This window comes from Ictidomys tridecemlineatus, chromosome 5 (genome assembly GCF_052094955.1).
Source record: "Ictidomys tridecemlineatus isolate mIctTri1 chromosome 5, mIctTri1.hap1, whole genome shotgun sequence".
Taxonomy (NCBI): Eukaryota; Metazoa; Chordata; class Mammalia; order Rodentia; family Sciuridae; genus Ictidomys; species Ictidomys tridecemlineatus.
This window is the reverse complement of record NC_135481.1, coordinates 159,105,277-159,130,482: the sequence shown is the minus strand read 5'-3', so window position 1 is coordinate 159,130,482 and position 25,206 is coordinate 159,105,277. Positions and strand designations below refer to the sequence as shown.

At 43.6% G+C, this 25,206-nt stretch overlaps 1 protein-coding gene and 1 long non-coding RNA gene across 2 annotated transcripts in view; one reads left to right on the top strand and one right to left on the bottom strand.

Moving 5' to 3' along the window:
• Window positions 1-6,811: 6,811 nt before the first annotated feature.
• Window positions 6,812-25,206, bottom strand: part of Ovol2 (ovo like zinc finger 2) — a 33,220-nt gene continuing 14,825 nt past the window's right edge. Inside the window, exons 3-4 of the mRNA XM_005320446.5 lie at window positions 22,690-22,879; window positions 6,812-7,764 (exon numbers count right to left, since the gene is read on the bottom strand). Coding sequence (XP_005320503.1) covers window positions 7,448-7,764; window positions 22,690-22,879 — 507 coding nt within the window. The 3' untranslated portion in view covers window positions 6,812-7,447. The remainder of the gene's footprint in view (window positions 7,765-22,689; window positions 22,880-25,206) is intronic.
• On the top strand, window positions 12,438-19,055 carry LOC144378047 (uncharacterized). Its single transcript, XR_013439532.1, has 2 exons — window positions 12,438-12,649; window positions 18,123-19,055. It is a non-coding gene; the product is annotated as an uncharacterized LOC144378047 (long non-coding RNA).

The following is a 25,206-nucleotide window of genomic DNA, read 5'->3' as shown; positions in this document are numbered from 1 at the left end:
AATATGGGCCAGCCTAAGTAACATGCTTCTGACAAATGGTGGCAGCAGCAACATTGCACAACTGGTTAACTGGGTCTCAATCTAAAATGCACCATCCACCTGACTCTTTGAGATTACCTATATGAACCCACCATGTCATTGGAGCCCAAACTGGGCCACACAGATCATAAGGGGACATTCATGTGGAAAGGAATCAAGGCTCCCAACCAATAGCAAACATTAATCACAAGGCACGTGAGTGACCGAGCCTTCAGACAATTCCAAGCCCCAGCCTTCAGGTCTTCCAGCTAAGGGTAGAGAAAAGTCATCGGCTATCCTATCCCCTATGCTCCTGTGCTGTGCCTTGTCCAAATCTCTGATCCACAGAACCAGTAAGTTTTGGCACAATTAGTTACACAGCCAAGGTAACTGGAACGTCTTTCTTCCCTATAATTCCTAACATGGTATAAATATATTTACTTGCTTATTTATTGTCTGTCTTTCCCCAAGAGAATGTGAACTCCTTAAGGGCAGGGACTATGGTCTATTTTTTCTAGCTTCAGTATCTAGAAAACTATCTGGCATACAGTGGACACTTGAGAAATATTTGTTGAACAAATGAATCTTTGCTAATTAAAGAAAACTGCTCCTTACTATAATTCGCAACACCTTCTGCTGAGGCACGTGACCTTTTCCTGAAGAAAGTGTTCTCTGGTGTGTTTTGGACCAGCTCCCTGTTAAAAAATATCTCTTGTCAGCCATCTGGAAAATGATAAAGTTGGATCCATACCTCCCACTATACACCAGGAAATAGTCCAAACAGATCAAAGATTTCTACGTGATAAAATGAAGCCATTAAAGTCCTAGAAACAAGCATGGCAGAATTCCGATATAACCTTAGAGTGGGTAGTCTTTTCTAACTACAACTCAATTTCCATCAGCCATAAAAGAAAAAGATGGGTCAATTCAAACTACATAAAAATCAAAAAACTTCTGCTTGGTGAAAGAAAAAAAGACAAAACAAAACAATACTTTAGCATCAGCAAAATCAAAAGCTAAATGACAATCTGAAAGAAAAACTATCCAAAGGGCTAAACTGCCTGATACATTAAAACAAGCAAATAAATTTAAAAAACTCTGAGAAATTAGGCAAGAAAAAAGACCAAGAAATTAGGTAGAAACCTGGTGGGAAAATAGACATTTAGGCAGTTAACAGCAAATGGAATCACAAATGGCCTTAATCATATGAAAAGACCTTTAACTTCTTTCTCTCACACATAATAAGACAAATGTAAAACAACACTGAAAAACTATTTCTCCCATATCAGATTGGCAAAAATCCAAACCTGGAGCAATACAACATTGGTCTAATGGTGAGGACATGGGGACTCTCACACATTGCAAATTGGCACTTTCTCCTTCTAAAGGAGTCATATCTACCAACAGTACAAAAGTCAGCAACTTACATTACAAAAGACCAAACTTTCTGATAGTTAAAACACACACACATACATATACAACTTGTAGAAGTTAGGCAGAGGGGTTAGGGATGTAGCTCAGGAGTAGAACCTTTGCCTAGTCCATCATCCCCCACTCAGCAAAAAGAAAAAGAAAATAGGATCAGGGTGCCGTGGTGCAGCCCTGTAATCCCAGCAATTTGAGAGACAGAGGCAGGAGGATCACAAGTTTAAAGCCAGCCTCAGTAATTTAGCGAGGCCCTCGAAACTTGGTGAGATCCTGTCTCAAAATAAAAAATAAATAAATAAAAAAGGCTGGGGATGTGGCTCAGTGATTGAGTGCCCCTGGTTCAATCTCCAGCACAAAACTAAAAAAAAAAAAAAACACCCAAAAACCACCCAAGTTAGGTAGACAAAAAGACTACCAAATCCACTGGGGAAAACAAATGAGGAAGGGAACTACAAATGGCCCTTACTGATGTGAAATTGTTAGCACTGCCAATTGCATTTCTAGGAATTTATCCCGCAGATATATTTGCACATATGTGACGTGACATATGTGTAAAGTTACTCACTGCAGTATTGTCTATAGTAGCAAACCTTTGGAAGCCACACAAATGTCCATCAAGAGAAAACCGATAACCTAAATTATGGTGCATCCATACAACTCAATCCTAGATAGCTGTAAAGAAGAACAAGAACACTTTTTGGAACTATTCCGGAAAGAACTGCTGGATGTACTATTAAAAGAAAAACACATGTACTGTCATGTATAACTAATTAGAACAAATAGAAATAATAATAATAATAAAAATAATAATAAATGGGAAAACAAAGAAAAACACAAAAGATCTGTCAATTACAACTTTACAAAAATAGTAGGAAGCAAACATACACATTCATATTACCTTACATATGGGTAAAGAAACTCAGGGAAGTTACACTAAGAAGCAAATGACAGTGGCTAACTATGATGGGAGAGGACAGATTTGGCAGATGAGGGAGATGACTTTTTTCTTGCATACATTATTATAGAAATATTTTTAATTTTTTTCCTGAAACACTATCTAATTTTGCAATAACTGATTCACTCCTTTAGCTCCAAAAGCAGATTCTTCATCAACATGCCAATATTCCAGGGAGAAGTCATCAGATCCTTTTTTACTTCTAAGAATCCATTCTGTCTTTTCTCTCCCCTACTTTGGAGATCTCCAAGTGAATTAGCCCCTAGGTGCTTTGAACATTGGTTACTAAAGAGCTTAGTTGCTGCTAACTGAAAATGCTCAGAGATTATATACTCCTCCTCCACACACATACACATTAGAGTACAAGTCACATGTGATAACTGGCTCCTTGCTCAAGGTGGAACTTCTATGGTGCCATTCACACTCCTCTGTACGTATGAAATCAGGCTGCAACTGGATTTTAGTGAACCCATATTGTTGCCTCGTTTCTTCCTGTTGGATCATGCTCCCCTGACTTCCTTATTGGTTTCTTATGAGAGCTGCCTGCAATAAATTACTCACCTCTGAATCCCTGTCTTTGGTTCTGCTTATAGGACCCCTAAGACACCCATGTAGTAAATCACACTGAAAGATAATAGATCCTTTTTTCCAAAATGAATGCCCAGTATGCACTTTTCTGCCTAGCAAGAACATTTGCCTTCTGTACTGACCTAATGCCATCAACACAGGTTATACTGGGCAAACAGTACAAGTCAACAACTCATGAGTCTCCATCCCCGGCACCTACAGACCCGAGGTTCCAGGACCACCAGCCATTGAACCAATGCCCTAAATCATGAGCCTGGCCTTGTTAGCTGGATTTCCTGGCAACTGGCTAAGCAGGACAGAACAGCACAGCAGGGTTGGGATGAGGAGGGGGTCGAAAAGTTGAGAGTGAACATCCATTGGTTTTGCTTGTCATGAGAGAGACAGCGAGTCATCCGCCATAATAATCCATCCCCTCATTTGTCATTCATTCAGAAGTGTGACTGAGCAGACTGAGTTTTTCCATCTAGTTAATGTGGCAAAATCCTCCCCATGGATCCTTCTCATGTGAGTGGAAAGGTCATGTGCCTCATCCAGGCTAGCACCTTCAGGTAGTAAGTGTGACTCTACCATACCCATACCAGACACGGCTGTCACCTTGCCCAGGTTTGTCAGCTTCCAGATCTACATGCTGAAGGTTGCTTTTGTTTATCTCTGCATAGAGATTTTCCAGGCATATAAAACATGCATGGCCAATGCACCAGGCAAGTTGGAAGAGCCCAGAAATGAATGCCCCAAATGGCAGTGTCCCTCCACCAATGATGGATGGGGAATTAGTGGACTTTCCTCTTCCCAACCACAGAAAACAGACATGTTCTACATACACTGCTTCCCAGAGGGGATGAACTCCAGTTGCCCACTGTAGGAATTTTAACTCTCTTGCTTTTACTGTCTCTCTTTCCTGTCTTACTTGCCCAGGCCCCTACAGATGCTTCCTGGGTCACCTCCTAAGCAATCGACTGGAACTTGACTCCTTGCCTCAAAATTGGCTTCTTAGAGGAATTGAAACCAAGATGACTGTGCATTGAGACCCACAGAAACCCAGCTTCAACCATGCATATCTTGATAACATCCTCGGACATGGCAGAGCAATAGGAGAAATCTGGGTTCTTGAGTGATGCACTGGGGGAGAAGCACCTAACCGAGAACTGCTATGTGAAAAACAACCTTCTCTCTCCTTTACGCCACAGGATTTGCTGGGCATCTTTGTGAGAGCAGCTGTGCCTTATCTTAACTAGTACCCATCCCCTTCCCAACATCCATTCCATCTTCAGATCATGGCCTCTTCATTTGCAGTCGGGGAACCACCCTCCGACCACTTGCAGGCCAGGATGGAGCTGCCCTGCTTACTGCACCTGATTCAGGGGAGGCAGGAGCATGTGACTGAGGCCTGGGCCAAGAAGGTGGCACACGTCCCAAAGGAGTGATGGTTCAGGGTGGATACCAGAGCCAAATCAACCCAAGATCTTAGGCTAAAAAAGAAACCCTCCTCCGGGTTATTGCACTGTGGGATACAAATGCAGAACTGTGGACAGCCATCTGGGCTTCACTTGAGAGCCTGAGAAAGAAACCACCATGGGTAAAACAGAGCTCAGAGATGGAGGAAAAGAGAGATGAAGCTGTCATTTAAGTACTAGTTGTGGCCACCCCTGAAACTAGAATAACCCTAGAGTTTTCAACTAGTATATTCCCTTCTTTGCTGAAGCCATTTTTTTAAAAACTTTTTGTTGTTAACGGACATATTTCCTGGGCGAAACAGGCCACAGGCCATTTGTCTGAGCCTGCCACAGATATTTCTTGCTAGGAAGGCTTGTTTTGTCATCTGCATTACCCAGATAACTAAGGCAAAAGGCAAAAGGCAAAAAAAAAAAAAAAAAAAAAAAAAAGCAAATAAACTGCCTTCTAACCTCTCTCTGTGGCAAAAGCTAGAAGATACAAGGTCAGCAACTTGTCCTCTGGAATTAGGACCAAGCCCTTCATGTTTCTGGTGTGCTGCACCCTGTGCCATTTGCAGTCCCCAGGTCAACACTGCTGATGGTTGAATGTGGTCAGTCAGACTGTGTGGTGCCACACCTCAACTCATGTACCTGGGGCTTCTGGTAAGGCAGAAAAGATCCTGCAGGCTGGCTAAGCCTTACCAGTCAGGGGAGGGAGCTGAAAGGGATGAGGTTCCCCAAAGTCAGGAACCACCTCCGTGTGCTCCCATTTGAATCTGAAGCCTTTTTTCTCCCTCCTTGAGGGAGGGAGAAAATAGAGGGGTTTCAACTAGACCTGAAGGCCTCTGCAGTGGCCTCCTCTGCTCATGGAGACAAGACTGCTGACCCCTGGGGATGCCCTGCAGATGTTCCAGAAGACATCTGTGCAGGGAAGGTTGCCCAGCTCACCACCTGGCACATCACAGGTGTTTCACAAAAGGGTTTTGCTTCCTTCCTTCTGAAAGAAATGCAGAGATTTGGAAGAGAAATGATAACGTGAAACACTTAAAATGCCCAGGTCTTGGCATAACGCCTGGCTTGGAGTACAGGAGAGAAATGAAAGGAGAAAGGAGAGAGAGAGAAAAGAAAGGAAGAGGGTAGAGAGTGGGAAGGTTGGGAATGGGGAGGGAAGAAATAAGAAAATAGCCTCATCATCCCAGCATTTCCATAAACCAAGGACAGGCCCTGGCAGTGCCCAGGAAACCCAGGTAGGCAGAGAGATAACATAAAGCAGCTGATCAGCAATTCCTACTCAATTCAGGCAGCAGCTCACACGTCTGAGTAAAAAGCCTCTCTCAACCATGGGGCTTCCTGGGAGAGGGTTCTGGACCCTTCCTGCTGCTCCTTCTGTCATGGAAGGACCTTGAGAACTACTTTGTTGTTCCCCTGGCCAGCTGCCTCCTTTTGCCCTATCTCTCTAATCTCAACTTTTGCCCTATCTCTCTCATCTCAACTAGGACTTAACTGTTAACCTCCCCGGCCTCAGGGAATGGGCATCCAAAGTGAGCAGACAGAGATATCAAAGGAGACTGCACCAGGCAGGTACACTCTTTGTGTGCAAGCAGGTTGCTCATGCTCCAGGGTTTGCCACATACTGTACCCAGTGCCAGACTCAAGGGAGGAAGCAGAGCCTCCACCCAGCAACTCCCTGTCCCCAAAAGCCAAAGGCCTCTGCAGGTGCCCCCCAGGCCATCAACAAAGACCAAAGTGGATGAGTTCCCTGGTATTCCCATTCCAGGTATGTCTGCCCACCAACTTGTTGCTCAATGCTTTCGACCAACCATTTGTTCTTCCCAAACATCAAAACTGGCTTCCTTGCCAGGTGCAGTGGTACATTATTATATTCCCAGAGACTTGGGAGGTCAAGGCAGGAGGCTTCAAGTTCAAGGCCAGCCTCAGCAATTTAGTGAGACCTTAAGCAACTTAGTGAGTTCTTTTCCCAGAATAAAATAAAGTCAAGAAAAAAACTGAGAAGCCGGGTGCTGTGGTGCATTCCTGGAATCCAAGTGCTCAGGAGGCTGAAACAAGAGAATTGAAAGTTCAAAGCCAGCCTTGGCAACTTAGCAAGGCCCTATGCAACTCGGTGAAACACTGTATCGAAATAAAAAAAGGGATGTGGCTCAGTGGTTAAGTGCCCCTAGGTTCAATTCCTGATTAAAAAAAAAAAAAAGGACTAGAGATGTAGCTCGGTAGTAAAGCAGCCCTAGGCTTAATTACCAGTACAAAAACTAAATAAATAAATGAAAATTTGCTTCCTCAAACCTATGAGACCATCAACCTCCCCACACAATTACCTGGAGTCCAACGTTCACAATAAACCCTAAACACAGAATTATATGTCAACACTCTATTTTGTTTGGAAAGAGAACTTTCACATGAATGTTTCATTTATTAAAATAATTTCTGTAAACTCTTTCAGAATAATAAAATTCATTTTCCTTGCTTAAATAGCATTTCAAGGCACCATAAAATGATGGTCTCTCAAGGAACACCCCTCCCTCCATGTGTGAAATTAAAAAAAAAAAAAAAGTTCTACACGGTGATTTCAGCCGTGACTCTGATGAATGTGACTGTTCAACTGGACACAAGGGACACATGCCACATGATAATTGACAACCTTGGAACAGATCCTACTGTTGATGTCTGGAAAAGACAGAGAGGTGAACTCAACACTTGCAATTAAAAAGAGCCAGTGGAAGCTGAGCACCATGGTGCTCGCCTATAATCCCAGAGACTCAGGAGTCTGAGGCAGGAGGATCCCAAGTTCAAGTCCAACCTGGGCAACTTGGCTGCATCACAATCTTAAAATAAAATAAAAAGGGATGAGGGTGTAGCTCAGTGATAAAGAGCAGCTGGGTTAAATCCCCAGTACTGGAAAAAAAAAAAAAAAAAAGCCAGTTGGATGAAGGGAGGGTATGACAGCCTCCAAACCAAGTCCCAATAAACATGGCGGCACTAGCATTTCTCTTTCCCTTCCTCATCCTCCTCATTTCTTCTCCTCTTCCCCACTCAGGAGGGTATTTTCCTGGTGTGTGGACATCAGCTTGCTCTGCAAAAGGGCTGCCAACTTTTTGGATGTCTTTTTGAGAAACGTGCTGCCCGGGTGGGCACTGTTCACGTGGAGGTACAGGTCCTCCTGCGTGGGGCCTGTGTAGCCACAATCCTCACAGACGTAGAGTTTGTCCCGACGTTGCTTGTAGGCATACTGCTGCTGCACCCCGTGGATTTTCTTCAGGTGGGACTCCAGGGAGCAGCGCTGGGTGAAGGCTTTGTTGCAGATGTCACATTTGTAGGGGCGGATGCCTGCAAAGAGGAGGGACAGATACATCATTGTTAGGTCACAGCCAATCCAGAGCCTCTCAATTATGAAACCACCAAAAATCACCAAGACCAAGATTTATGGTAACATGAGAAAAATGATTAAGGCAAAACACAAAACCGTCTGCAAAAGATCATAGCATCCACACAAGCAAACCTGACACAAAAATGCCAACAGAGCAAAACTGACACCTTCCTCCGGGAGGGATTCTTGTTTTTCCCACATGTATGCCTTAATGTTTTCATTTTACAGTGGGCAAAGTCAACTTTGTTTTTTATTTTCTTTCTTTGCTTTTTTTTTTTGGGGGGGGTAGGTGGGGTAAGGGCAGGGAGCACTGGAGATTTAATCCAGGGGTGCTTTACCACTGAGCTACATCCCCAGCCTTTTTTATCTTCATTTTGAGATAGGGTCTCACTTCTAGTTCTAAGGGCCTGCTAAGTTACCCAGGCAGACCTCATATTTCGATCCTCCTGTCTCAGCCTCCCAAACTGCCACCATACCCAGCTTTGGTTTTCTTTTATGTAGTTTGGGTTTTCTTGGAAACACACACTGAATCAAATACTTCAGTCCAAGTAGTTTGAGAGGCCATTCTGGGAATCACCAATTGGGTATTGAAGAAGCGAAACAGGGAAGGGAAGGAGCCAGGGCAGGGTGAATTACCACGCCAGTCTCTGGAGTGGGCAGCCAGGGTCCAATGGTGCTGGGCAATGTAGTAGGCAGTGTAGTGCACACACCCATACTGTTCAAACATTGCAACCACATAAATGAAATTAAGTGATAACCATAGCAGGCCAGGGGTATAGCTCAGTCATGGCGCACCTGCCTGGTATGCACAAGACTCTGGGTTTGGTCCTCAGAATGTCCATTAAAAAAAAAATACCCAAATCAGAGTAAGATCCAATTTAGGCTCTAGAGGGAATGATCGTGGCTATAAGAGGGATGGGAAGCATGATAGCCTGGAGAGGTGAATATGGTACTGGGGCTACACGAAGCAGGAAGGAGCTGCTGCCATGGCCCTTGAACCATCTTGGAGCCTAGGAGACAGGAGGGCTGCCACCTGGAGGAATCCCCCAAGGCCCGTAAAGATTTCTGGGCTTGCCTTGACCCTAGAAACTAGGTGTGGGGGCTAGGAAACTGTATTTTAATTTTTACATTTAAATAAAAGCAGTTGCCTACCACAGTGGCACATGTCCATAATCCCAACAATTTAGGAGGCTGAGAAAGGAGGATCCCAAGTTTAAAGCCAGCCTGGGCAACTTAGACCCTGTCTAAAAATAAAAAAATAAAAAGGGATAGGGATGTACTCAATGGCAGGGTGCCCCTGGGTTCCATTCCTAGTACCACAAAGGAAAAAATAATTTTTCTTCACTTAACAATATTCCTGCTGATTTTTCCAAATTGGTGCTTACATTAATCTCAATCCTTTTAACAGTACCATGGTGTCTCACTGCATAGCTGTATCCAAATCTCTTATTTTAAAAACTATGAAGACTGGGCTAGGGATGTGGCTCAAGCGGTAACGTGCTTGCCTGGCATGTGCGGGGCTCTGGGTTTGATCCTCAGCACCACATACAAATAAAATAAAGATGTTGTGTCCGCCGAAAACTGAAAAATAAATATTAAAAAAATCTCTCTCTCTTAAAAAAAAAAAAACAAACCAAAAAAACATGAAGACTGAGGAACCCCTCCCATCACATTACAGTGCTTTGTACAACCTAATAACTCATGGGTGGTCCATGGACCAACTGTGACCACATCAGCTGGGAACATGTGGGAATACAGAATCTCAAATCCTCTTGTGGCTTGGATGTGCTCTGAGTATGTGCCTCATAGGTGCATGAGCTGGAAATTAGTCCTTAAATATGGTGGTATGGGAGATGGTAGAAACTTAAGTTGAGGGGGCTGGTAGAAGGTAATCACATCTTGGGGGCTCCATCCTCTTGAAGGGATTAATGTGGCTCTCACAGGAATGGATTAGTTCTCCCAACAGTAGATTGCTATAAAGGGAGACCACCTCCTACACTTGGCCCTTCTCCATGTGGCCAGTTCCCTTTCTGCTTTTATACCATGTTGTGATAAAGCAGAATGATGCTGGACCTTTTAGCCACCAAAATCCTAAGCCAAATAAACCTCTTTAATTACTAAGGACCCAGCCTAAGATATTTTGGTATGCCAACAAAGAGCAGAGTATAACCTAGACCTACTGAATAGGAATCTAAAAGCAGACATTCTCAAACTTGATAGAGCATTAGACTAAGTATAGATTCCTGTGGCACATGCCTTTAATCCCAGGCTGAGGCAAGAGGATCAGAAGTTGAAGGCAGCCTTAGCAACTTAATGAGACCCTGTCTCAAAATAAAAAGAAAGGAAGGAAGGAAGGAAGGAAAGAAGGAAGGAAGGAAGGAAGGAAGGAAGAGAGGGAGGGAGGGAAGGAAGGAGGGAGGGGCAGGCTGGGGTATAGCTCAGTGGTAAAGTATCCTGGTTCAATCTTCAGTATGAAAAAAAAAAAAAAAGAAAGAAACAAAGAAAAGTAACAAAGCAAAGCAAAAAGATTCCCATATCCCATCCTGGAATTTCTGATTCTGGGGGCGGAGCTGACAATTTCTATTTAATAAGTTCCCAGGTGATAATAAGACTGCTTCTGGATCATTCTTTGAAAACCCCAGGACCAAAACAATGCAAAATTAAGCCTAAGGACAGCAGTCAGACATCTGAAGGCAGCCAGGTCCCAAGGCTCTTCTCTTCAAGGCTGAATGTCCCCAGTTCCTTACTGACAGTTCATGGAGTGGGGATCAAGAGAGCCACTTAGAGCAGGCACAGTGTTGCACACCTATAATCTCAGCAGCTCAGGAGGCTGAGGCAGGAGAATTGTCAGTTCAAAGGCAGCCCCAGCAACTTAGTGAGGTCCTAAGCAACTCAGCAAGACACTATCTCTAAATAAAATACAAAAAAAGGGGTATGGCTCAGTGGTTAAGCACCTCAAGTTAAATTCTGGGTACAAAAAAAACAAAAACAAAAACAAACAAAAAAGAGCCACTTAGCCACTTCTGTTCATTATTATTATTTTTATTTAACTACACAGATGACAAGTTCAAAATGGAAAAAAAAAAAAAGGATTTCTCCTCCACTCCATCCCACTACTTCAAAAAAATCAAATCGTTTCCATATTTCTTCCAGTCTACATCCAGAAGCATAATTTCCTACAACACCCACATAAGAAAAATGTGTTGGAGCAATGTCCTGGTAAGATGTTATTCCAGCTAATCAGGTAAAATGCAGGCCTTATTATATTCTACACATTCTATCTAGAAAGCTGCCAAAGAAGCTCCCTTTATAATCTTCAGTGCTTAGCACATAATGGGTACTCAGTAAATAGTTTTTATTTTTATTTTGGTACTGGAGATTGAACTCAGGGACGTATAATCACTGAGCCACATCCCCAGACCTTTTTTGTATTTTATTTAGATACAGGGTCTCACTGAGTTGCTCAGCTCCTTGCTAAGTTGCTGAGGCTGGCTTTGAACTCATGATCCTCCTGCCTCAGCCTCCTGAGCTGCTGGGATTACAGGTATTTGCCACCACACCTGGCTCAGTGAATAGTGTTTAAATGAAAAATTGAATGAACCCTACTAACCTTGGAAAAAAGAGGTCACATCTTTGGGACAAGTTTTTACAAAGTAAGGGCTATTGATGTCTTTCCTAAAGAATATACCTACTTTATCTTTCATTTTTGCACTGTGATGCAAACTTTGTGTATTAAAGGGTCTTTTGGGCTGGTATGGCAGCTGGGAGCTGGCTCCCACCATCCCTGGCTGGTCAAACTGCAAACCTAATTTCAAACCTACAGGTCATCAAAACAAATTTACCTAGAGATCAGTTGCCTTTTTCTGTAGTTATGGGAAATGATCTGCTGCTGTTTTAAAATGTCCAGACTAAAAACAGAGGAAAACACACTGACATCAAGCTTCAACGTGGATCAAGAAACTTCTAGATGCCCAGAAATGGATATTTCCCATGGTACTGGAAGTCCCTACCCAGAGGGTGATCTGTCTCTGGGAGAAGGCAGTGGTACCTCTACCTAAGCCCAGTGTGCCTAGGGCCATGTCTCCTTTTCCTCTTCATTCAATACATCTTCTCTGTCTTCTATTTGCAGAGTACCCAGAAAGGCCAAATAGCAAAGGATAGAATTCAGAGTCTGGTACCACATGGACCATGGAGAATGGAGATGACGGTTGCATCTCCACTGGGGGTGGGGTGGGATTTGAGCCTGGTTTGGAAGTTGGGTGACTCACAGACACAAACATGAGTTCTGGAAGCTCTAGTTAGGGTGTTTCTGACTTGTAAACCTGACACCCCCTGCCCCACTCCCACCCCTAGACAGACAGACATCGGTCAACACCAAAGCTCCCTGGTATCTGTTTCTGGGCCTGGGAACAAGCTCTCCCCACACCATGCATTCAGGGGATGAAGGCGGTGGACAGACAGGAGGCCTGGACAAGGGGAACTGAGGCCAAGCCCTGCCCCCAACACTGAATCTTCACCCATCTTAGTGCTGTGGAGCAAAGGCTAATCTTCTCCACTTCTAAAGTGCGGAACTAGGAACTGAAATGCATCATCCATGCCAGATATCATTAACCTACTGACACCTACGTGAGTACCAAAGTCCAAGGCCAATGAAAAGCCAGGCTTCACACATCTGCCACTCATTAACTGGGTCCATGGTGAGACTGCTTAACCCCTCCAAGGCTCAGTTGCCTGGCCTGTAAAGTGGGGATAACACTCACACTCCCATGGATGGCTGCTCTGAGGGTTAACTGCGACATCACACGCAAAGCACCTGGCAAGACTAAGGACTCAACAAGATACAAGGTCAGTGCTCACAATCCCTCTTGACATCACGCCCCATCCACAAGCTGTCTGGTGCCTATATACATATTTCTTTTTACACTGTCAAATTTTCTATCCATGGGCACTTTTGTATGTATTATTTGTTTCACAACAAAAATTTCTGTTTTTAAAATATTTTCAAAATAATTTTTAAAATTTTTAAAAATAATTTTAAACATGGTCACTAGATGGCTGGTGGAAAGATTTCTCTTACTTTCTGCCTTTGGGAATGCTGTACCACAGGCCTGTATGACCTCTCTCCCCCACCCCCCACCCCCAAATATTCTTTGTTCATTATGAAAATAGAGTTTCTCAGGCTGGGGTTGTGGCTCAGTGGTAGAGCACTTGTCTAGCATGCATGAGGCACTGGGTTCAATCTCAAGCACCACATAAAATATTAAAAAAAACAACAGGGTTTCTCAGGTCAGGTGTGATAGTGCATGCCTGTTAATACCAGTGACTCAGGAAGCTAAGGCAGGAGGCTCACCAGTTCCAGGCCAGCCTCAGCAACTTAGCAGGAACCTGTCTCAAAATAAGAAGGGCTAGGGATGGAGCTCAGTGGTAGAGTTGCCCTGGGTTCAATACCCAGCACTACATAAAAAAGTGTGTGTGGGGGGGAAGGTGGCTTCCTTTTCAAGTTTTTTATTCCTAACATCAAATTAAGCTTCATAGCACAGATCCTCAAGAAAATTCTCTGCTACTGGAATTTTCTGCTTGCGTTCCTTGCTATAGCTCATGTGTCCCTTTTTGAACTTGATCCAAACATGAACTTCAACAAGAAGTTTTTATAGGCCTCCTTGTGGGAGCAGACACGGAGGGCAGTCTTCTGGGAAGGATATTTGGTAAAGCCTATAAAAAAAATCATAATATCCTTACCCTTTGGCCCAGCAGTTCCACTTGAGGGAAATTATACTACAGAAAGACTTCCACAAGTAGACAAAGGATATATGAGAACATTCATTCACTCATGGCATTATTGCCTGAAATTAAAAACGAACCTGAACATGGAAACAAGTGTCCACTGCGGAACTAGAAAAGGACTGTGTCTCCATGTTGGAAACTTTGCCATGATTTCATATTAAGAAATGCTCCAAAGAGTGTGGTGGCTCACACTGTAATTCCAGTAACTTAGGAGGCTAAGGCAGGAGGATCAAAGCCAGCCTCAGCAACTTAGTGCACCTGGGTTCAATCCCCAGTACCAAAAAAAAAAAAAACCTCCAACAACTAATAAAAAGAGAAAATATATGCTTACTATGCAGATATAAGGGAAGCTCATATCTATCTATCTATATTTTCATACATATATATAACATAAAAAAGCAATGTGCATTAAAAAACTTCTGGAAAATAATTAAATGACCACTTTCATTAGTGCAACTGGGCTTGGGCCAGTAGAAAGAGGTTTACTCTTTTTTTCCCTCTTAATTCCTCATATGAATATATATATATATTAGCTAAAAATATAAGTTCAAATAAAAAAGAGTAAGACAGCAGGGAGAGACAGTTTGCTAAGTGGATGAGGCAATTCCACAAGATAGCCCTCTTGCTGCTATAGCGAGTATACTTGATTCTTTTTCCCCTGGTTGCCCTGCTCCAAACTTCTCCCAATCTGCATTTTTCCCAATCAAGTCAATCCTTCCCATCAGCTCCCAACAAAGACACCATTGTTTTCTGTTCTTTAATCAAGATGGGATTTGTTTGCCTTCTCATCCCTTTCAGTGTAGCCCCTGATGGAAGATAAGGCAAGAGGGCTCCTGTCCTGTCCCCTGGGGTGGAGCCACACTGCAGCCTTGGCTAAGGCCCCCTTCCCCACCCCCTGACCTCAGATCAGAATTCTTCAGCTTCTCTATGGAATTCACAAGCTTCCACAGAAATGACATGTGCTTCAAATGGCCTCCTTTATTCTAGCTGGAGTTGTGAGTGTATTAACCAACATGAATTTATTATCTCCCTGGGCCCCATCTCCCCACCAAGACTGAGCCAGGAACCCCACTTTCTATTGTGGACGATGACTTTCTTCTCTACAGCTTTATTTATTTATTTGTTTTGCAGTACTAGAACTGAACCCAAGGCCTCATGAAAGTGCTAAGTAAGTGCTCTACATCCCAGCACTTTTTTTTTTTTTTTTAATATTTATGTTTTAGTTTTCCGCGGACACAACATCTTTGTTGGTATGTGGTGTTGAGGATCGAACCCGGGCGGCACGCATGCCAGGTGAGCGCGCTACCGCTTGAGCCACATCCCCAGGCCCACTCTTTTTTTTTTTTTTTTTAATATATTTTCTAGTTGTAGATGGACACAACACCTTTATTTATTTATCTTTATGTGGTGCTGAGGATTGAACCCAGTGCCTCATCTATGCTAGGCGAGTGCTCTACCACTAAGCCACAATCCCAGTTCGCCCAACACTTCTTATTTTAAGACAGGGACTTGCTAGGTTGCCAAGACTGGCCTTGAACTTTCAATCCTCATGCCCCAACCTCCTCATTGATGGGCATGAACCACCTTGCCTAGCATAAAAAAAGCTATCCTAAAATGGTGAGGCTGATACACTGAGGCACTCAGGGTGAGTCTGCGCTTCCAACATGTTCCCAGGTTCTACACTTTGAGTAGCAAGAATGTGGACACAAAGGGCAAAGTCCAGCATATGCTAGTGTTCAGTTATTATTTTTTACTCTAAAATACAGATCTCCCCTCTACCAAAAGCAAATCAATTACATCAACAGATAGCCCTACTTAGGAAGTATCCCAGGTGGTTCAACCTAAAACAAATAAAACCAAAGAATATTCTATTTAAAAAAAAAAAAATCCATGATGACTTTCACAGGCTGTGAACCGCATATACAATCATCTCTTTGATGTTTATATGCCCTTTCTCTATTTTGACTTGGGGTGGGTAGATAGCCATAGTTTCTGGCCTCAGCAATCCTGTCCACTCCTCTGGAACAGAGCAATTTTTTCCACTATGATGTGTGTTGTAGGTGATGCTGATTCCCTCTCCAGACCCCCTTTCTGGGCCAGTGCACATCATCAGCTGCGGTGTGTTCTGGCAGCTAATTGCTCTTGGCTAATCAATTCTCCAAGGGAACTGACCTCCCAGAAGCTCAGGGAGATTTGACCATCTGCCATGTCTGACTGAAAAGGGCACAGAAGGTTTCCTGCAGACAGAACAATTCCAGGGTATCACTCATACTCCAGAGCATCCCCTGGGATGGGACTGACACTAGACTCTGACCACACCTCTTCCCAGCCCCTTTCTCCCATCCAAGAGCTTTCCCTCAGTCCTTCCAAGAGCTTTCCCTTCATAATTAATTTGATAAGAAGCTGCATCCAGGAACAAGACCTATGACAATTTGGATTAGAAACAGCCATTCATTTGCTGATATATTTTAACAAAATGTTACCAGAGCTTTTTCTGTAGCAATTGGTTTCTCTTCTCCCATCTTCAGTCAGATGTCATTTAACTCACACCCCTCCCCCATCACACTCATTCTCCACCCTACCCCCATTTACTCTTTTCTTGATGAAGTCATAATCCAAAAAGGAGACCTAATCTTTTCTTTCATCTGTCTGAATATTAATATAAGATGTTTTCAGGCTCTGGTTTCCCTGGATCTTTTCCAAGAAGTTCCCTGTGTGTTTTGAGTCATTCCCTAGTTGCCCTGTTCTAAGGATCACAAATTGGAGGCCAGTCTGAGCAACTCAGCAAGACCCTAACCCTAAGTAACTTAGCAAGATCCTGTCTTAAAAAAAAAAAAAAAAAAAGTTAAAAAGGCTGAGGATGTAGCTCAGTGGTAAAGCACCTCTGGGTTCAATTCTTAGTACCAAAAGGGGTGGTGGCCAGGAGAACTGGTCCAAGTCCTTTCCATAATGCTATTGGGTTGACCACTTTAAGAGTGAAAATTAACATTTTTTAAATGGTTAACAATTATCTTAATGCTTTCCCATAGAAATTAAAATGCAGGCCACTTTATAATTTGAATTTTTCCAGCAGCCTCATCAAAACCAATTGAAAGAAACAGTTTTAATGATATATTTTGTTTTTGTTTTTATTGGTAGCGGTTTTGTTTATTTGTTTTGTTTTGTTTTTAATTTTGAGATAGGGTCTCACTAAACTGCTAAGGCTGGCCTCAAACTTGCCATCCTCCTGCCTCAGCCTCTCAAGTCACTAGGATAAACAGGCATTGACCACCTCACCCAGTTTAACAATATATTTTAATTCAATATATCCAAAATATTATCATTCAAACGTGAAAGCAACATTAAAAAACTGAGATTTGGGGATGGGGTTGTGGCTCAGTGGTAGAGTACTTGCCTCGTACATGTGAGGCACTGGGTTTAATCCACAGCACCATATAAAATAAATAAATAAAATAAACATATTGTGTCCATCTACAACTTTCTTTCTTTTTTTTTTTTAAAGAGAGAGTGAGAGAGGAGAGAGAGAGAGAGAGAAATTTTTTTTAATATTTATTTTTTAGTTCTCGGTGGACACAATATCTTTGTTGGTATGTGGTGCTGAGGATCGAACCCGGGTCGCACGCATGCCAGGCGAGCGCGCTACCGCTTGAGCCACAACCCCAGCCCTACAACTTTCAAAATGTATTAAAAGGGCTGGGGGCTGGGGATGTGGCTCAGGCGGTAGCTCGCTCGCCTGGCATGCGTGCGGCCCGGGTTCGATCCTCAGCACCACATACCAACAAAGATGTTGCGTCCGCTGAGAACTAAAAAATAAATATTAAAAAAAATTCTCTCTCTCTCTCTCTCTCTCACTCCCCTCTCTCTTTAAAAAAATATATATATATAAAAAATAAAATAAAAGGGCTGGGACTGTAGCTCAGTATTTTATTTATTTATAAATAAAATAAAGGCATTGTGTCTGTCTAAAACTAAAAAAATATTTTGTAAAAATGTATTTAAAAATATCACCACAAAGCCTTTAAAAATTTTGAGATGTTACCCCCTACACACCTTTTTTTGTTTGTTTGTTTCAGCAAGTCTTCAAAATCCAGTGTTTGTTTTATGCTTAAACCATGTCTCAATGCAGCTCAGCTCCATGCAGGGGCTCAGTAGTCACATGCAGACAGTGGCTGCTGTCCTGGCTAACACAGCTCCACATTCTCCATGGCTAGACATTGCCTAGGCCTTTCCCCAATGGACAAACTGGGTAAAGAAGACCTTTACAAAAGCATCAGCTAGAAAGTGTATTTATGTACCAACTTATGTGATTTTCAGCACTACACGAAAGTCACTAGAAGTTTCACCTTTGAAGAACAGAAGCTGGGAACCAGGGGGTTACAGGCCTCCCCCTTTCCTGCTGTCCCTTTCGTGGAAGAGGGCATCTTGGCACACTGAACACATACACTCACAGGCTTCTCTAGAACCTCCTAACTACTATCCTGGAGTGCACAGTTCATGCCAGCTCTGAATTTCCCTTTATCTCACCTTCCTTCAGAATTAATCAAGCTTCTAGAATCTGCAATGGGGCAGGCCGGTGAGACTCCTGCCTCAAGAAGAATACCAGAAGGCCCTGGGATACAATGAGGGAGACAGGGATCCTATAGAAGATAAATGACCTTGAACTTCAGGACCAGACTGTCTTGGTTCCCAACTCTACCACATATGGATCATGTGAGCTCTCCAAGCCTGGTTCCCTCATCTGTAAAATGGGGCTAATAAAAAATAGTAATGGCTCCTTGGAGTTGTTTGAGATAATGGGATCAATGTTGAAGACCTGGTATGCAGGACAGGGATGATGTGTAGCTCTCTGCCATCTGAAGGAGTCTCCCAGTCACCGATGAGCCACCACCTCACCTGCTAATTCTTCTGCCTCCCTGATGAAGACACTGTCAACACCCTTTACAGGTTAACTCGGCAGACCACCAGGGCATCTCAGATGGTTCCAGCACCTTTCTACCTGCAGCTAGTTCCCCAGGAAACACAATAGGCTTGCAAAGGGCTGGGGGCGGGAGTACTGCCTGGGCATTGAAGGTCCCAGGATGGACCCCTAAACAAGGTGGAATGGAGGTAGACAGAACAATATCCCAGCTTTCCTACTCCTGGAGTGACCTGGGGCACATTTGCATCCCTAGTCCTTTATTTTGAGACAAGGTTTCATTAAATTGCCCAGGCTGGACTCAGATTTGCAATCCTCCTGTCTCAGTCTCTGGAGTCCTTGGGATTACAGGCAAATACCACAGCACCCAGCGCCTGTACATTCTATGTGGTTCCTCAGAGGGTCCCTAGTGGGACTGTTCCCCAGTTGCTCTCAGTGGTAACCTGCTCATTATTAATGCACTCATATTAGCTGTCTACTCCCTATCTCCCCTCCCCATTCCCGCACCATGCATCCTGGGATTACCTCCTAAATAAACTGTGTATATCCAAATCCTTGTGTTGGGGTACTCTTCTGGGGTAATTCAAACCAAGACACTTCTATTTGCAGTGCCTTCCCATTCCTTCCATACATTCCATGGAAATCTCACTATCCTTCAAGATCAGCCTAAAGGCCCCCTCGTCTGAGAGGCCTTCCTGGTATGCTATCAGGAAAAATACACCTGCCAGGATGCTTCAGTGACAGGTGGCCACTTTTTCTTCTTACTGGCACCTCTGATACTTCACTTGTACGACAGGAGGATGTCTGGGGTATTTCTCACTGTTGGCTGAGCCCTCCTAATTACAGAGCTGAGTGTGCACAGAGGGCCTGCCACATCTTGGGTTCTCAGGAAACCTGTCAATTGCTGAAACTTTTACTACTAATAATAATTAACAATATTACTAACAATAATTAAAATCTACAATAATTAAAATAATTTAACAATAATTAAAATCTACTAAGCACTTGCTTTTTTGGGGGGGTTGAAACCACTAGCTTTACTACTGACCTACATCCCCCAGCCTTTTTCATTTTGAGAAAAGGTCTAAGTTGCTAAGGGTGGCCTTAAGCTTGCAATCCTCCTGCGTCAGCCTCATGAGTTGCTGATGATTACAGATGTATCTTCAATCCCCAGTACCAAAATGGAAAATAAGAAAAAGAGAAAGAAAAGCTAAAATGAAAGGATAAGAGATGTAGACAGGCTCATGGTCAGCTAACATAGACATGAGTTTTTGTTATTATTTTATTTTATTTTTTGGTACCAAAGATTGAACTCAGGGACTCTTAACTACCGAGCCACATCCTCAGCCCTTTATTATATTTTACTTAGAGATGGGGTCTCTGTGAGTTGTTTAGGGTTTCACTGCTGGGATTACAAGCTTGTACTACAGCACCCAGCTCTTGGTTTTTGTTTAATCATAGTACTGGAGATTGATCCCAGGGCCTCACATCCCAGGGCCTCACATCCCTACCACTGAGCTACATCCCCAACTTTTTTAATTTTATTTTTTCAATGTTCATCACAAGTGAAGGTATCAGTAGCCCTCCATGTTCCCTGAGCCCTAGAGAGCATGGGTAGAGGAGTGACTATAGAATCTACCAGGTGAGGAGCAGAATCAACAGGCCAGGTCCTCAGGGGTATCCTCAGATAGAGATGAAGAAGCTAAGAAACTTTCCTAGCAGAAATGACAATTGACCTAATAAGTAGTTCCTGATTTCCTCCTGCCCCTGGGGCCAGCTGCCCCCAGGCCCAGATTTGCAGCTACTCTGTAAACCTTTGCCCTCTCCAGGATCCTACACTACTCTGCCAGATCATCACTTATAGGACCCCACCACTCCATAAGCACTTTGTCCCCCTAATGACTAGCCTGGCCTTTCAAGTTAGACTTTACTGATTCACTAGGATAAAAAAGAAGGAGGATGAGGAAGAGGAGAAGACATAGAAGGAGGAAGAAGAGAAGGAGGAGGAGGAGGAAGAAGAAGAAGAAAAAGATGATATCTTAGAGATTAAAAAAAGAAGACTATAGCCAAACAACCTCAAAGAGTATACACTATGGGGCTGGGGTTGTGGCTCAGCGGTAGAGCGCTTGCCTAGCACATGTGAGGCCCTAGGTTCGATCCTCAGCACTACGTAAAAATAAATAAATAAAATAAAGGTGATGTGTCCAACTACAATTAAAAAATATTTTTTTAAAAAAGAGTATACTCTATAGGAGTCCATTATATTAAGTTCCAAAATAGGCAAGACAATTACGCTGTTAGAAGTTATGATAGTGGCTGCCCTCGGAGGCAAGGAGGTAATGACCTGGAGGAGGCAGGAAATATTCTGATTCCTATCTTGGATGCCAGGTGCATGAGCATATTCACTTTGTAAAAACTCCTAAATTCATTAATCTAGACACTTGTGATTTGTGTACTTTTCTAGATATATGTTACATTTTTCAACGAAAAGTTCACTTTAGAAAAATATTATAGCTGGGCACAGGGACTCATGCCTATAATCTCAGCACTCAGAAAACTGAGGCAAGAGGATCTCAAGTTTGAGGCCAGTCTCTGAAACTTAACAAGACTCTCAACAACCTAGTAAGACCCTCTCTCAAAATAACAAAATAAAAAAAAAAGGGGGCTAGGGATGTAGTTTAATGGTGAAGTGCCCCTGGGTTCAATCCCAGTAACAAAAGAAAAAGAAAAATATTTTAAATGAAAAAATTAAAAGGGTATCTTTTCATATATGCCAGTTCACTAAATTGGGAAACACTCTTCCCCTGCCAGGGAGGCAGCTCATGTCCAGTACCCTAAGAACAATAACATATGATAAAAACTATGAAAGAAAAATGGAATACAGAGGGCTTAAGAACAGCATTATGAGTGAGTGAGGAGCTGGGGAGTCCATCTGGAGGGTAGAGTGGGGTTTCTCCTAACTTAACCAAAATGCCAGGGAAAACTCTAAATTCTGAAAGGACTTGAGTGATCAGGGTCACTACACAGAGTAAATTCTATGAGGTTGTTAGAAGGGTAGGTGGCAACCTAGATGGGGCTGAAGGGGTTGAGATGAGATGGTTTAAATGAGATGGAATAGGAATTATGGAAATGGGTTAGGATGGGATGGGACGACCTGAGGGAGGTTCTGAGAGGATGAGATGGGATAGATGAGGGGAGGGTTAGGCTGGAATAGAAGAGGGATTTGACAACAGGGACCCAGATTGTGAAGGACTTTACATGAAGCTCATCCAACAGGAAATGAGGAGTCTGGATTTCCTTCTGCCAGAAGTTGGAAATTTTTTACCAAGGAAATGGCATCCTTAAAATTCTCCTCAAGGGATCACTGGGCAAAGGTGTGGACTATGGGCCACACCTAGTGGAGAAGCCTAGAGGCCAGATGTCTCTAAGATAAAACTAATGAGGCTTATGACCCATCAGAAGGGCTGGGAGTGAGGCCAAAGGGCATCCCTCCCCATTCTCTGTAACCTGGAGCTGGTAAGGACTCCGGCTCCACATTTCATAAGTCAGGAAATAGACTGGGGGTGTAGCTCAGTGGTAGAGCACTTGCCTCACATGGGTGAGGCACTGGGTTCCATCCCCAGCTCTGAAGAGGGGGGAAAAAAACGTCAGGAAACAGGAGGCCCAAATGGAAGATGCTTATTGACCAAGCTCACATAGGAGGCTCAGGTCAATTCTAAGTGAGCTGAGCCTTTTCTCTTTTGATCTCTTAGGAGGAACACAAATCTAAATACCAAGGCAGGCTTACTTCTCAAGAAAGAGGAATAAAGTACTTATAGTAAGACCACAGAATCACATTCCAGAAGTCAGGACCAGTCAGGGCTGAATTACAATATCCCCCAGCATTTGTTTCATGCATCATAATTCTCAGAATCCTTTGCTTTGAGACTCACCAGCACTTATATCATTATCCCCATTTTATAGGGGCAAAAAGAGGCCACAGGAGGCAGTTTGCTTGGCATGCTGGCAGGGAGTAGAGTCAGGAAACGAACCCAGATGGGCTGGCACCAAATACTCAGTCTACGTGACCTTTCCAGAAATAGGACCCTGCTCCACACTTCTGAGTTGGTTCTTAGAGGGGAAAGGTACAGGAACTCTTGGCCCAAAAACATAGGCTTAATAGCAAAGCACACGGCCCCAGCCTTACCTGTGTGTGTGCGGACATGCCTCTTCAGGTCAAAGGTGTCGTTGAAGCCCTTGCCACAGAAGGTGCACAGGTGTCTCTTTACCTGGTTGTGGCACTTGAGGTGACGGTTGAGCATGCGCTGCAGGCGGAAGCCTTTGCCACACAGGTCACAGCTGTGAATCACTGAATCATTGCACGTGCCTGTGGTGTACTGGGAGCAGAGAGAGGTCATGAGTGTCCAGGGAAATTACTTGAGGGACCTGCCTCCCTGTGTCTCTAGGTTTGCCTGGTAGTGGTGGCTTCTTCCCCCTACAACTTCCAAGGGGGCTTGGTTTTGGAGAAGGAGAAACAGTAACTGGCAGATCCTTCTGATGCTCATTTTCCCCTTCTCTCTTAGAAGAGACCTCTGGTTTCTAGCTGTGCATGCTGTCTTACAACAGCCTTACAACAAGATGTGACCATTTGACCAGCTGGCTGATTAAATAGAAATTTCCTTAAGGGGGAAAGAGTGGCTCCAGCTAGTTAAAGACCCAACAGCCACTTTGGATCATGAGGTGAAAGTAAGGGCTAAGGATGGAGAAGCAGAAGAAAGGAATCTGGCTCCTGTTGTAGATAACCCAACCGATTATTTCCTCCTTGTACCTCTGTGTGCTCCATCCATCAAGACATGAATCTGGGTAGGGCTTATGACCACTGGGACCAACAGAGTGCAGTAATAATGTGTCAGCTCCAGTTCTTAAGGGATTTTGCAGCTTCCACTGCTGCCCTCTGGGAAGCCAGAGGCCTTCTAAGAAGTTCAAGGCCACTATCTTCGGAGGAAGCCCGAGCTAGCCATGTGGAGAGCCAGAGGCCATAACACAGTGCCAGATATGGATAAAGCCTCCTTGGATCTTCTCACTTAACCCAGGGCTGCCACCAGCTCAGTGAGTGACCCCCGCTAATGCTATCCAGTATATACTGCTTAGCTGAGCGGTGTCCAGTTTCTAATCTACAAAATCAAGATCAAACAAAATGATCACTTGGGGAAGTGATTCAGTCAAGACCTCACAGCTTCATTATGTGTAAAATCAAAATCACCAAATTCAACCTCCACTGGAATTGCAGAGGTTTTTCAACTGCATTTGCTGGCTCTAGGAAGGAAACTGAATCTCTAGCTATATAATGAAAAAATGCAGATCTGATAGATTCAAAAGTTACCAGATCAGATGCTTTAGAAAATGGATTCATTGCTCTACTGAAATTCTGTTCCCCTAAGGGCATCACTCCCCATTCTCTGTAACCTGGAGCTGGTAAGGACTAGGCTCCACATTTCATAAGTCAGGAAATAGACTAGGGGTGTAGCTCAATGGAAGGGTGCTTGTTTAGCATGTGTGAGGACTGGGATTGATCTTTGGCACAGATATATCCCACTGCAAAGAAAAGCTTATCTTTATTTAATCATCATTAGCAGGAAGAGCTGGTCCTTTCCTGGCTCCACACTAGCTTCAAATATCTTCCTCTCATCATCTTAGAGGAGGTATTGCCTCCTCGAAGACCCGGCTCAACTGCTCCCTGGCTGATACCACCTTCTCCAAATATGGCTGCCCATGCCCAAACTGTTCTTCACTATCCCCCTTAAACTAGTGCCTCTCAGAGGGTACCCACATTCAAGGGAATTCCAGGGAGATTATTAAAATGCAGACTCTGGTTCAGGAAATCCAGTAGAGTTTGAGGTACTGCATTTCTAGCCAGTGCCCAAGAGTTGCTCCTGTAGATGGTATTTATGGCACTTGAAAAGTGGGTAGCTCAGTTGTAGAGTGTTCGCCTAGCATATGCAAGGCCATGGATTCACTCCTTAACACTTAGAAAAGAAAAAGAAAAAAGCGAGGCTAGACTAGAACACTAGCCCTGAGTTCAGTAGTCCTCCTTTGGCATCCTTTGGGGATTGATGCCAGGACTCTCTGAAGATACCAAAATTTGTAAATGCTCAGGCCCCTTATGGTGTAGTTTTTACCAATGTACAACCTCCTATATAACTTAAACCATCTCTAAATTACTTATAATATCTAATACGATGTAAATGCTATATGAATAGTTGTTAGACATATTGTTTAGGTGACATTGGCAAGAAAAAAAGGTCTAGGGCTGGGAATATAGCTCAGTTGGTTCAGTGTTTGCTTCACATGCACAAAGCCCTGGGTTCAAACCCCACAGTGCACGCGCGCACACACACACTCCACACACAAGTCTATACATAATTCATTACAGACACAAAGATTTTTTTTTAAATATTTTTAATAGGCAGTTGGTTGAATCCACAAATGTAGAAACTGCCGACAGAGACGGCCGGCTGTACTCCAATCCACTTCATTCCAGAGGTTTCATTAGGCACACGGGTTCCTTTAGAGTTCACACGGTCTCCTCAACTCAAGGCCTTGAGGACAGTCACTAGTGTCCACTCACATTCCTACCTCCCTCCTCCCTTCCCAGCGCCTCAAGGCTAGCCCTGGGCAGGTGCAGTCAGTAAGTGTTGACAGGCAGCTGGGAACAGATGGCAGG